General features: G+C 50.4%; 4 protein-coding genes across 4 annotated transcripts; 2 read left to right on the forward strand and 2 right to left on the reverse strand.

Annotated features, from left to right (window-relative positions):
* Nucleotides 1-992: 992 nt before the first annotated feature.
* VTN49DRAFT_5031 (uncharacterized protein) lies at nt 993-3,102 on the forward strand (the record flags this gene model as incomplete). Its single annotated transcript, XM_069413044.1, has 4 exons — nt 993-1,051; nt 1,109-1,175; nt 1,239-2,831; nt 2,887-3,102. 4 exons carry the CDS (start codon nt 993-995, stop codon nt 3,100-3,102), a joined length of 1,935 nt encoding a protein of 644 aa, XP_069266950.1.
* Nucleotides 3,103-3,331: 229 nt separating this feature from the next.
* VTN49DRAFT_5032 (uncharacterized protein) lies at nt 3,332-5,132 on the forward strand (the record flags this gene model as incomplete). Its single annotated transcript, XM_069413045.1, has 6 exons — nt 3,332-3,357; nt 3,732-3,797; nt 4,166-4,203; nt 4,257-4,317; nt 4,375-4,429; nt 4,488-5,132. The coding sequence occupies 6 exons, from the start codon at nt 3,332-3,334 to the stop codon at nt 5,130-5,132; spliced, it is 891 nt and encodes a 296-aa protein (XP_069266951.1).
* A 270-nt stretch (nt 5,133-5,402) lies between these two features.
* On the reverse strand, nt 5,403-6,767 carry VTN49DRAFT_5033 (uncharacterized protein; the record flags this gene model as incomplete). Its single annotated transcript, XM_069413046.1, has 6 exons — nt 5,403-5,539; nt 5,615-6,279; nt 6,336-6,431; nt 6,492-6,531; nt 6,592-6,705; nt 6,758-6,767. The coding sequence occupies 6 exons, from the start codon at nt 6,765-6,767 to the stop codon at nt 5,403-5,405; spliced, it is 1,062 nt and encodes a 353-aa protein (XP_069266952.1).
* A 1,208-nt stretch (nt 6,768-7,975) lies between these two features.
* VTN49DRAFT_5034 (uncharacterized protein) lies at nt 7,976-12,958 on the reverse strand (the record flags this gene model as incomplete). Its single annotated transcript, XM_069413047.1, has 5 exons — nt 7,976-11,655; nt 11,717-12,333; nt 12,387-12,671; nt 12,725-12,863; nt 12,922-12,958. 5 exons carry the CDS (start codon nt 12,956-12,958, stop codon nt 7,976-7,978), a joined length of 4,758 nt encoding a protein of 1,585 aa, XP_069266953.1.
* Between the last annotated feature and the right edge of the window lie 368 nt (nt 12,959-13,326).

Genomic DNA, 13,326 nt, shown 5'->3' on the forward strand with positions numbered 1-13,326 from the left:
GAGGCCATCTTGGCCAACTACTTATCTGTGAATGGTAATGGAAATACCCCGTTTACAAGTTACAACCCACTTGATATCGCAATTGCAGAAGAAGTGCAGATGTTGAAATTGAATGACTGGATTCGCTTAAAATTCAATCGACAAATGACGTAATTTGCGGACCCTGAGAAGCGATATCATACAAGCGAGGGGTAATCAAAAAATTCAACCGTGTCTTGGCATCACGAAAGCATTATGATTGGCTTCCCTGCCGCTATCGTCCTTCTGATTGGCACTGCTTGCTGCGTTTGCAAGTTTGCACTAGCCTATGTTATCTAGCCTATGGAAAATTCCAGTCACCATCTGGCGAGGGGCGGCCCGTTAGCGGCTGCACCATGCACCTGTTCCGTTTCCGTTTCTTGATCGGCTCAGCTTTCACGTGATTACTGCCTGAGGCTTCTATTTTAGTCATCTGGTCACGTGATAAAACTTGGGTCTTCCATTGAATTTGAAGAAGAGCTCACGGGTGCTGGGAATAGGGCTGGGCCGTCGCGCCTAGGTGGAGCACCAATCAGGTTGTCGACTTCGTTGACTCGACAACTCACTGGTCAGTGGCATTGAGCAGCCCCTGCCTCCAGGAACAAGACCTCTTGTTTCGGTGTTTATTGTGTTTATAAACATCGCATTTCATTCTCTGAAAAACAATACTTGTAAGACATAAGACGCTTGCTCCAGCTTACGGCCATTTCGCACTGTTCCTCGGTCATTCGCCTTTCCGAGGAGACAAAGCTAACTGGATTGACCCTATCCCTGCTTCGATTTACCCTTAGCCGCTGATACTTCAGCCATATGTCAACTAGCCTAGGCTCTTAGCAGTGGCTTGACCCGGCAGACCCTGAAGCTTAGCATAAGCTCGATCAATTCGCCCCTGTCATCGAGAACCCATCGGTCCAATTGCCATCTTTCTGTGATTTCGATCACAACTGCGCTGTTGACGAAGAGCTTCTGCAACCATGTTGATGGTCGACGAGAAGCAGTGGGTAAATGTGCAGCAAAAGACCTTCACCAAATGGTGTGTTTTTGTGCGCATCCCTGACCAATGAACATCTGAACTCATCGCACGCAACAGGCTCAACAACAAACTCAAGGTCCGCAACTTGGCCGTTGATGATCTCGTCAAGGACCTATCGGATGGTGTACGTCGAGTTCTTGTCCTCTTGAACCCTAAGTTTGGTGGTACTGAAACTTTGGTATGACAGGTCATTTTGATTCATCTGCTAGAGATCCTCGGAGACGAGTCCCTCGGCCGATATGCCGCGAAGCCGAAACTACGAGTACAGAAATTTGAGAACGTTAACAAGAGCCTGGACTTCGTTAAGTCGCGAGGGATTCAGATCACCAACATCGGGGCAGAGGACATTGTGGACGGGAACCGCAAGATTATCCTCGGATTGATTTGGACACTCATCTTGAGATTCACCATCAGTGATATCAATGAGGAGGGTCTCTCGGCGAAGGAAGGGTTACTCTTGTGGTGCCAGCGCAAGACAGCTTGTTACCCAGGGGTTGAAGTCCGAGACTTTTCCACTAGCTGGAACGATGGGCTCGCCTTTTGTGCTCTGCTGGATATCCATCGCCCCGACCTTATCGACTTCGATTCCCTGGATAAGAATGACCACCGAGGCAACATGAAGCTGGCCTTCGACATCGCCACCAATGAGATCGGCATCCCGGATCTGCTCGACGTCGAGGATGTGTGCGATGTCCCCAAGCCAGATGAGCGATCCCTGATGACATACATCGCCTACTGGTTCCATGCCTTCTCGCAGCTTGAGAAGGTCGAGAATGCGGGTAGGCGTGTAGAAAAATTTGTCCAGAACATGCAAGGGGCGTGGGAAATGCAATCGTCTTACGAGAAAAGGATGCGGGAACTGCTAGAGCAGATTGCTCGGCAGAGAGAAGAGTGGCGAAACGCCAAATTTGCCGGAACATATGCCGATGCGAAAGAGCAGCTCGCTCAATTTTCCCAGTATAAGCGTAATCAGAAGCGGAAATGGGTCGCTGAGAAGTCTGACCTGGCAGCCCTCTTGGGTAACATCAAGACTAAACTTAGTACATACCGTCTCCGGCCGTACCAGCCCCCGCCAGAACTTCGCATGGAGGTGTGTGACAGGGAATGGGAAAACCTGATGAAGGATGAGCACCAGCGCAGCCAATTGATCAACGAGACGATTCGCGACATCAAGGACTCTCTTCGGAGATCTTTTGCGGACAAGGCCAATGACTTTGCGCTTACCCTGAAAACATTGTCTCTTGCCATTTCTGGCTTGGAAGGGGACGTTGAAGATCAACTGGCACACGTTGAGCGTCTCAAGGCCAACTTACCTCCGTTGGACGCCTTCCTTGAAACCATCGCGGATTTGGAAGAGCAGTGCCAGGAGGCGAACATCGAAGAGAACGACTATACCACATATACCCTAGACGAGTTGACGTATGAACTAGAATTGGTCAAGTCGAGTGTGGCTAAGAAGCATGCCTTCCTCGAGAACCAAATGGTTGCTCGAAACATGACCAACCTCACTCCCATCCAGCTGGAAGAATTCGAGTCAGTGTTCAGACACTTCGACCGTGATGGATCGAACACATTGCAAGAGATTGAATTCTCTGCCGCTCTGGCGAGTCTTGGTCTCGTGTATGATGAGGATGAAATGCATGAGGTGTTCCTCCAAACATCAGGAGGCAGACCCAACGTCACATTCGAGCAGTTCATCCGATTCATGGTCAGCGTGACCGAAGACCAGAACACTGCAGAGCAAGTTTTCCAGAGTTTCCGCGAAGTTGCTGATGGAAAGGTGCCGTCTTCCGTCGAAATATGCATGTCATTCATTACTAACGATATTTCTCTAGCCATATGTCACTGAACTTGATTTGCGACACTCTCTGATTCCCGATGAGCTGATCGAGAAGTTGACCCAAACAATGCCCAGACACGAGGGCCCTGATCTTCTAGAAGATCGGGACGTTCCAAAATACGACTACATAACTTTCATGAAGAACATGATGGGCAATGAGGACGAGGATCAGGAAGAGGGACAATCAGGCCCAATCAACGGAGCGCATTAAGCAAAGCCGAGTCATATCATTTTATTGGGTTCTTGATTGCTGTTCGTCGGAGTTGGAGTCTCGGTTTCGTTGGCAATCGGTTCGAACTCTTTAGCATTGCATACAGTGTCGGCTGCATTGTGCGGTATGGGTTATTCTGCATGTTTATTTAGGTGCCAGCGCAGCAATAGTGAATTGAAAACAGCGTCATACTCTCATAGCTGTACTCTGTCAATTAATCGTCGCGGTCATGGGCGCGCCAGATCCCAACCTTCAGTATGATAGCACGTGATTAGTTAACTAGTTATCAGCGATTACATAGGTAACACAGACCTCCAAGGACGCTAAACTTGAATAGGATAATGTACTCAGACGCAAGCTGGAACCTGCGTAACCTCTTCAGCCGTTCGGTTTCGTTGCCCATGTATCAGAAGCAGTGAAATTCTCAGGTCTTTTGCTTGTCACTCCTCCGAAACTGTTTGCTCCATAGCTTGTCATAGTTTCGTTTTGGTTTTCTGACTCCCGAAATTTATGCAGACGAGCGTGTTGCATGATGGATCGCAGTCTCGATGAAATGATCGCCGAGCGTCCGGTCAGTGTATCTGCACCTTAATTGAATGATCATTGGAGCTAACATTCCTGCTGAACAGAGGCAAGGTCGTCGCGGACGTGGCAATCAAGGTAGCAGCAGTACAAGACGCGACAGCGGAAAAAAGGTATGTCTACGCCTATCATCGTGATCCTGCGAACGGTCTTGATTGACTGGTCACTCGAAGGTCACTTTCCTCCTCTCTTCGCCTATAATCGTGCCGTGAACTGTCAGGGGAAAAATGGAAAAAGCATTGGGCGTGTCTCGAATTCCTGTATCACATCGATCACGTCGTGATTGGGAATCGTGGCGCGTCCTTTGCTCGGGGACCAGCATCGTTCTTTGCCTGCGCATACCGTTGACCTTTAGCTGACATTGTCTCCTTTCTACTGGATCTAACAGCCATACCGAGAGCCTGTTGATTTGAATCGGTACGTTGCTTTGACAGTGGACAGAAACTTGCTTTCATTTCACGTGTGCTGACAATGTTGGTAGCGATTGGGTTCATGACAAGTTCGAAGATGATCCGCAATGTACGTGCCGGCAGTACCTAGCTGCTTGAGCTGAATGACTCAACACTCATTAGACCGCGGGTTTCCTCGCGATATTCGTCCCCGGCGTGAACGCTCTCCTGATCGCGGTGATCAGTAAGCTGGCAACGATGGCGAAATTTTCAGACAAGGAAATTGACTAGCTATTGGCAGGGCGAAACTTCGCATCGACAACCTCCATTACGATTTGACGGAAGACGACCTACATGTGTGTGATCTTGGGTTCCGTTGACCACCCTCAATTGACTAACCGAATGGGATGAAAGGGTCTGTTTTCCGAAATTGGTCCTGTTACCCGTGTCCGTATCCAATACGACCGTGCTGGCCGCTCGGAAGGGGTTGCCCATGTCACGTACAAGTATCTCGACGATGCAAAGACGGCTATCAGGGAGTTTGACGGGGCAAATGCCAAGGGTCAGCCTATCAAGCTGACTCTCGTGTCGACTGCCAACAATCGTGGAGGACGGAACTTATTTGACAGGGTCGAGAAGCCGCAGAAGAGCCTTTTCGACCGTATCGAACGTCCCCGCGACCGAAGCGAGCGAAGCCTCAGCCCGATGAGTGAGGATGACGACTCGGGTGACCGAGGCCGACGTGACAGGAGAGCCGGTCGTCGCCGCGCTCCGCCCCATATTGACCGCTACGTGCCTGGCCAGCGCTCTCCCCCCCGACGAAGGGGTGGCCGTCGTCGCGGTCCCCAGCGAGACGCTGAAGGTCGTCCATTGGTCAATGGGCGCCCCAGGAAGACGCAAGAGGAACTCGACCAGGAAATGGAGGATTACTGGGAGAATGCCCCTCGGGACCAGCAGTCTACGCAACAGGACACAGGAGCCAACCCTGCGAATGCCCCTGCTCCTGCGCCTGCTTCGGCTGCTCCCGCTGGCGACGACGATGTCGAGATGATTGAGTAGTAGGTGACGGGGGGGAATCGGTTAATCGACAGTCTGGGAATTCTCTGCTTTTCCACTCTGGGGTTTTGAGACTTGTTCAATCTTGTCCTTTCGGATGCATGCATTATTATTTTCAAGGCCCTTGTCTATTCCTAGCAGTGAGAGGTCGAAAATGGGATTGACCGTATTTTTGTCTATCCCTTTGCGTCTAAAACGGCCCGTATCACCCTAGTATAAGTAATAACAAGGAAGATCAAGAGAAAAATAGGTCTTATTCACTGGTGCTTTTGTCTACCGCCACAGTCCATAGGGTTCTCGACAGGCCTTCCACAATTTGATTGTTCCATCTTCGCTGCCGGTACCGTAGAGTTTGCCGTCTGGCGAGTAGCTGATTGACCAGATGGGGCCGTGGTGACCTTTTTGCACCTCTGTTAACAAAAGAAAAAAAAAAGCAGTTAGTGAATCTCCATTCGATCCTAACGAGACTGAAAAGGGATACGAACCCAATTCCTCATTCGAATGCAGATCATATACCCGAGCCCAAGTATTCTCGCCCGCGCCACCCGTGACGAAGCGACCCGTTTCCTGGTTCACGGCGACGCTGGCAACCTCGTAAGGGAAATCAACCTTCTTCAGCAAGAGGCCCGGTTTCGCGCCATCGAAAAAGTAGACGGATTTACCGGCGGCGACGCTCAAGATTCCGGGTTCGTTGGGCATGGTCGCCAACGTGTTGAGCTCGCAGCTGCCGATCGTGCCCTCGACGTTGTATTCGACGACGGGGTGTCGCGATCGCAGATCCCACCATCGGATCTTGCCATCTTCGGCCGCGGTGGTGAGGATGTTGTAGTCTTGGTTCCAGACGATCGATTTGATGGTGCTCTTGTGAACGCCGGGGCCGATTTCGTAGCTCGTCGCCGAGGAGGATCCGGTATTTCCGTTGTTCGAATTATTGTTGTTGTTGTTAGCATTGTTGTTGGAAGACGACTGTATTGATGAATTGCCGTTGGCGGACTCTGTGCGTGAGAGGTCGAAGATCCGGAGTTTCTTCTCCTGCCCGCCTGTTGCGAGCACTTGGGGATTGTTTTGGATGGGGAATGCCACTGCCCGCACGATGTGGTTGTGTGAGAGCGTATAGAGACACTCGCCTGTGTGCGTGTCCCAGACTTTGCTGTTGCGAAGTCGATTAGCTGGAGAAAACCGGCCTCATGAAAGTGTTTAGCTTACGCCGAGAAATCAGCCGCCGCAGTGGCGGCAACATTCGCGTCAATTGATAATCGAGCTTGCCATACTGCACCCTTATGGCCTAGAAAAGTCCCTATCCTAATGATTCCTTTCTGTCAGTCACTCCATAGACGGCGATTTCACAGGCCATGCGCATACCAATCGCCTGTGATTCCATCCCGCAACATAGGATTGTTGTCTAAGGATGGCGTCCGTTAGCCCGAGAGATGCGACTTGATGGAATTCGAGACGTTATCACCTTTGCATGCTGAGATCAGGTAATACTGATCATCTTCCACAAGAGAAGAAAAGCTCAGATGAGGCACTGGACGCGAATGTCCATGGCAGGTCAACGGGACCACTTTCACAACGTCTAATGAGGGGAGTCAGCCGCCGGTCAAAATAGCACCTCGATCGACACTTACCCGAAGCCATTGTTATGTCGTTATGAGTTACCCAGCCCTGCCCCGATGACGAAAATAGGCGATAGAAGAAGACAATCCACGAAGATGAATTTCAATCCTTGTCAAATGAGACTATACAAGCTCAAATCAATCATAAACGTTTCGTGTCGTCATGAAATTGGATGAAACACGCCGGTCTTGATGCCGGTTCAACAAAGGAAAGACGACGAAGATTTGAATCAAAAATGCATCCGGCTGTCAAACCCTGTCGGAGATTTGTGCAGAGTAAAGCTTAGCAAAGCCGATACCAGTCGCATTCCTTTCCTTCTCCGCGGTTTTCAACAATGAAAGACTGGCCGATGTACCTCGTCGATACCAAACTGTTGAAACTCAAAAATACAAGCGGCTTACTGACGAGCTTGTCCACCTGCCTGAACTGGTCAAGTGCCAGATCAAATAATCTTACTAGCCTGTTCTGGACAGAGCGACGTTTAGTCAGCACCTGTCAGCTTTCTCACCGTCTCACCGTCCCACTCCACCGTCCCGCAATCTCACATCTTCAATTTAGCTGCAAGCGGGAGCTCCGAAATTTTCCTAGTTGTCTATGCTTTCGAGGCAAACCCTGTATTCAGTGCTACCGCCTGGTGTTACCTTGCTACATATAATACTCGTACTAAGCTACGGTATACCTCGCACGCTGTTTCGTTCACATTGAGTGCAGTATTTTCTGAGTCGGATTGGGAAAGACTGGTACATTCGGCGTGTCGCCGAGAGCATAGTAGAGAACTAGAGACATGTACAACCCTTCGATTCTTGTCCCAGAGTTGGCAAGCCACATGCCACGTCACCGCCAATTCTTTTGTCAAGGCGCTGAATTGGTTTCATGCTGTTGCGCATGTGGATGCACCTGAGAGTTGTGCGCTGTGCTGCACAGCGGTCACCAATTTCCATGGAAGACAGAAATCCAAGTAGGGGCAGCTAGTCGCTGACCAGCTCCTTAGCGCAGAATTTAGTGGGTAGTGGCGCTTAATATAAAGGATTTGGTGATCAATGTCGAGGCACGTAGAACGGGTTCTCTGTGAATGGATCTCCGGTTCGCATGACGTGATGGGATGAGGTTGGGAGAATGAGGGTAAGCCACAGTGGTGGACTCCCTGTGCATTCTTCTCCCTATTATTCTGGTAAACGTGGATATTTCCAGAAGTCTTCCCATCGACAATTGAGGGAAATTGACTGGGTTCAGCGCCGACATACCGTCGCTGCCTCCTCATGCTTTGCCTGTTTTTCGAGGACTGAGGCAAGACTGTTGACGCTGCGCAAGGTGTCTGGATGTTTGGGACCGAGCACCTTCTCTCGAAGCTCCAACGCCTGTCGATACGCCATCTCTGCTTCTTCATATTTTCCCCGACACTCAAGGTCTAAACCGAGCTCGCTGACGCTATCAAGAGTGTTTGGATGCTTGAGCCCCAGAACCTTCCTTCGACACTCCAAAGCTCTCCGATGCATTGTCTCCGCTTCCTCATACTTGTCCAAACTCCGGAGTGTGGAGCCAAGGTTGTTGATACTTTTGAGGGTGTCTGGATGTTCAGGCCCTAGCACCTTTTCCTGGATTCCAAGCGCCCATTCATGCATTTTCCTAGCCTCTTCGTAATTACCGAGTCTCTGGAGGTCTGAGCCGAGGTCGGAGAGAGTTTTAAGGTAATACGGATGCTCGGGTCCCAATACCTTCCTCATTCCCTCCAGCGCCTGCCGGTGCAAGATCTCGGCGTCTTCATACTTGCCCTGCTTTTCAAGGATTGACCCAAGGTTATTAGTGACGACGAGGGTGTTTGGATGCTGGGTTCCAAACGACTTCTCAAAGCCCTCCAGTGCTCTCCGAAACATCGTCTCCGCTTCCCCATACTTTCCTTGCTCTCTAAGAACAGAGCCGAGGTTGTTGACGGGGACAAAAGTTTTGGGACTGTCGGCACCCCACAACCTCTCCGATCCCTCCAGAGCCTGTCGATACATCGCCTCCGCTTCCTCATACCTTCCTTGACTCTGAAGGACCGAACCAAGGTTGTTCATGCTACTGAGAGTATCCGGATGGTCGGGTCCCAGCACATTATTCTGAGTTTCCAGGGCCCGCCGAAACGCTGACTCTGCCTCGCTATACCTTCCCTGGCTTTCGAGAACCGAACCAACGTTCTTAAGGCTGTTGATAGTGTCTGGGTGTTCGGCCCCTAGCACCTTTTCCCGCATCTCCAACGCCCTCCGATACATTGTCTCTGCCTCATCATATCTCCCTTGGGCCAGGAGGTCGGAGCCGAGATTGCTGACGCTGGAAATGGTCCTTGGATTTGCAGGCCCTAGCAGTTTTTCACGAATCTCCAGCACCCGTCGGTGAACAACCTCTGCCTTATCATATTTTCCCTGACTCCTGAAGATAGAACCAAGATTGCTGAGGCTGTCGAGCGTACGAGGATTCTCAGGTCCGAGAGCTTGCTCCGTAATTCTCAGAGTCCGTTGATATATCGCCTCTGCCTCTTCATACTTTCCTCGACAGCACAAAACAGAGCCAAGATTAGCGATAGACGTAAGTGTTTCAGGATGCTCAGCCCCCAACACCTTCTCTGAGCTCTCCACGGCTCGTCGATACATCGCCTCCGCTTCTTCATACCGTCCTTGACTTTCGAGAACTGAGCCAAGGTTATTGACACTGTCAAGAGTATCTGGATGTTCTGATCCCAACACATTCTCCCGAATTACCAATGCCCGTCGATACATTTCCTCGGCTTCGTCATATTTCCCCTGGTCCTCAAGGACAAGGCCAAGACCATTCATGCTGGCGATGGTGTCTGGATGCTCAGACCCTAACACCTTCTCCCGGAGCTTCAGTGCCTCCCGCCACATGACCTCTACCTCGTCATATCTCCCCTGCTTCTGAAGGACTGATGCAAGATTGCTAATGGAGGTGAGAGTGTCCGGATGCTCTCGGCCCAAAGTCTTCGATCGGATCTCCAGCGCCTGCCGATACAACGTCTCTGCCTCTTCGTATTTCCCTTGACGCGCCAGAACCCACCCAATGTTGTTGATGCTCACAAGCGTGTCCGGATGCTCTGCCCCAAACACTTTCTCCCCGATTTCCAGCGCCCGCCGATACATTGCCTCTGCTTCATCGTACTTTCCTTGACTCCCCAACACCAAACCAAGATTGTTGAGACTCGTATATGTGTCAGGATGCTCAAATCTCAGTTCCTTCTCCCTAATTTTCAATGTTCGCTGATAAAGCTCCTCGGCCTCTTTATACTTTCCTTGACCCTGGAGTGCTGAGCCGAGATTGTCGACGCTGTGGAGGGTCTGTGGATGTCCGGGACCCAGTACCTTCTCGCGCATCTCCAATGCACGCCGGAGCATTGCTTCTGCCTCTGTATGTCTCCCTTGACGCTCGAGAACAACACCAAGATTGTTGACGGCGCTCAGAGTGTCTAGGTCCTCGAAACCTAGCACCTTTTCAAAGCTCTCTAGCGCTTGCCTAAGCATTGCCTCTGCATCTTTATACTTGCCCTGTCCCTGAAGGTCTAAGCCAAGGCTAGCAATACAACGCAACGTGTCTGGATGCTCGAGCCCAAGCACTCTCTCGGAGCCCTCCCACGCCCGACGATGCATCACTTCTGCTTCTCGATACTGTCCCAGATGATAGTAGCTTGTGCCTACGTCGAACAGCAGGTCGCTCTCCGCCCTCCGTTCACCAACATCCTTCTGAAGCTCGAGAATGTAGCGTGTATGAGACAGGTATCTTATCCATATGTTTCTGTTCATATGATCCGGGTGTGGATAGATATCCGCAAGTTGTTCCAATACTCTAGTAGACCATTCGCTCAGCTCCCCTTTCTCTTTCAGCCAGTTCAGTGTTGCAAGTTGAACCAATCGGTGGATATCGTAGGTATTGGGCTCTTCCCGTTCGATCAAAAACGCATATGATTTCAAAGTTCCGATTGCCTCCTCCATTTGCAATTGTTCAGCTGGAGGGAGTAGGGATTGAGGAATGTCCTTTTGGCCCAGAAAAGCCATGAATTTCAGCAGATCAGCCGCCAGCGTATCATGGGCCTCAATGTCACGAAATGAGATTAGCCAAGTTGTAGCGACAGAGTTGTTGGCTTCTTTATATCGATGCCGGTCCTCGAAATCCCTGCTGAGCAAGTTGATCATATTCTGATCGCTGGACTGGCACAGATTCAAGTACGCAGCGGTCGAGGTCCTTTTTTTGGACATATACGCAGACGCTTGTCTGATGGCAAGGGGAAGATACTCCAGGATCCCAAGCAGCTTTGCTGTGCTTTCCATGTCACGCATTAGGGACTCGCTCAGATGTGTCCTCGAGAGCTCAAGCGCTTCACCTTGGCTCATTGCCTCAACAGTGAGGACATTGGATTCCGGGATATCAAGGCCGCTTACAATTTCACGATTCCGCGTTGTAAAGAGAATTGAACCGTTCCAGCTGAACGGAAGATATTTAATGAGACCCGTATCATCATCGAAGAAGAGATCTGCGTCGTCTGCGTTGTCGATGATGAGGAGCCAACTGCTGACGCATTCAATTAAAGCGGTCTTTACAAGCATTTTGACATCTGTTTTGTCGTCATTGATCCCGTCGATGCCCAAAAGCTGGCCAATGTTCCGGTAGGCGTTCTCAAAGCTGGAGCTATTTACAGCCGGAACCCAGAAGATGGAGCACTCCGGGTACTTGTTGCGGACCTGGAAAGCAGCCTCTAGTGCGATCTGGGTTTTTCCAACCCCACCGAGACCGACAATTGTTGTCCATTGGCAGTTCTCTGCTTCTACGCTGGGAGGAATCCTCGAGAGAAGCCGTTCCAGGATTGCTTCGCGGCCGACGAAACGTTTATTTCTCCCAAAAGGCACGGCAAACAGAGTGGTATCTATGTTGGAAATGAGTTAACGTAAGAATATTAACCACCTGTACGGATGAGGACCACGAACCTATTTGCCTCTTAGCCAGCCCAAGGACATGAGTCCTTGGGATACCGACTTCTTTGTTACCTCGGTTCCCTCCTAGGAGGCTTTCAACGAATTTGTTGATAGTTCTCTCATTTTCAGCCAAGTAGTTCCGAGTATGTGCGGATATTGTGCTACTCTTCTCCCAGTCGGATAAGGTTATATCTTGCAAGCCTTGATCGACGTTGAACCGGAAGTATTGGCCATCATCGTCGAACCGACTATTCAACCTGGCCGCCACCTTTCTAGAAGACGTGGCCATTTGTTTTAACGCACTTATGATTGAAAACCGAGAATCTTTGATGGTGACGACATCTCCAAGACCTGTACCAATGCTGAGGATACGCATCTGGCTGCATTCCGGAAACAGCCGCTGGCCTTCTTCGATGAGAATCTCACATGGGTTACTGTACCCAAAGCTAGCATCAATAAATTCAATCTCATCACGACCGATCTTGATTGGTTTGAAGAAAGTGGAAGCTGCTGATGTCGCCCGTGCAACCTGCCAGATTGTACAGGAATCGAAAGCAGTTGACGTATCGTACGTCTTGAAAAGCGTGGGTAGCGCATCAATATTATCTTTAGTGATCGCTAATACCACCCTGTGATGGATTCATGAGTTTCTCAGACATGACTGCTATGGTGATTGGCATACGTTTTCACGCATCCTTGGTGTCGGAAGACTATATTACTGTGTGGACATGTGTCAGCAGTTGGCTGGCCATGACTCCGCTGAGCTATGCATTCTGGCTCTGGACAGAATTCTCTGATCATCTGTTTGATGGCATCTTCCAGGGCCCTGGCAGAGAAAGCCCCAGAGAGGCGTACGGGAAACAATGGGGTTGGCTTCTTGGTGAAGGCCCGTTGGGCTATTTTTCGATATGTTTGGATACACTCGTCGACGGTCATGCCCAATCTTCCCAGCATAATGGCAATTATTCTGAAGTAAGACCGTCAGTCCAGCGTGCTAGCCAACTGGGTCGGTAACAGCACCCTCCAGTACTTGTGCCTCCAATTAGATCAAAGTAGTCGCATGGGCGTGGGACAGATTTGAGACCTTTGCTGTCCCGTATCCTCTCCATGATACTCTCCAGAATGAGAAGGCTTGATAGACCCCGAATACCGCCACCATCTCGAGCAGGGTCAGTAATAGTACTCCAGACGATGCCTTGGAGCTGATTTCGCCATACCTAAAGATAGAATTCTCAGCAGTTCTTGTGATGCCATGTCGACCCTGGGTTATCTGTATTTGATGACGGAGACTCGATGATTTTAGAGAATTAGTACTTAGCAGGAGTATAGACGCCAGAGCAGTGATTCACGGCGGCCTGGGTGTTGCCACGATCGGTTATTGAGCTCACATTCCAACCTGCTTCGCTGCTAACTGGCTTAATCTTCAAGTATGGCCTTTACCATAACCTCCAATCCCAACAACTGAAGAGTGTGCATTTAGGGCCTCTGTCGCGGTCACCGCCCACATGACTAGCTCCCCCACTCCCGCCCCGCATGTGACTGTCAATGGGCTTGTTGGAGAGGTGATGCTGTCATTGGCAGAGCCCGCGTCTGTACCTTTTCGAACTCACGGCTATCGGTAT

The sequence above is a fragment of the Thermomyces lanuginosus genome (assembly GCF_041956635.1).
Source record: "Thermomyces lanuginosus strain ATCC 200065 unplaced genomic scaffold VTN49scaffold_32, whole genome shotgun sequence".
Taxonomy (NCBI): Eukaryota; Fungi; Ascomycota; class Eurotiomycetes; order Eurotiales; family Trichocomaceae; genus Thermomyces; species Thermomyces lanuginosus.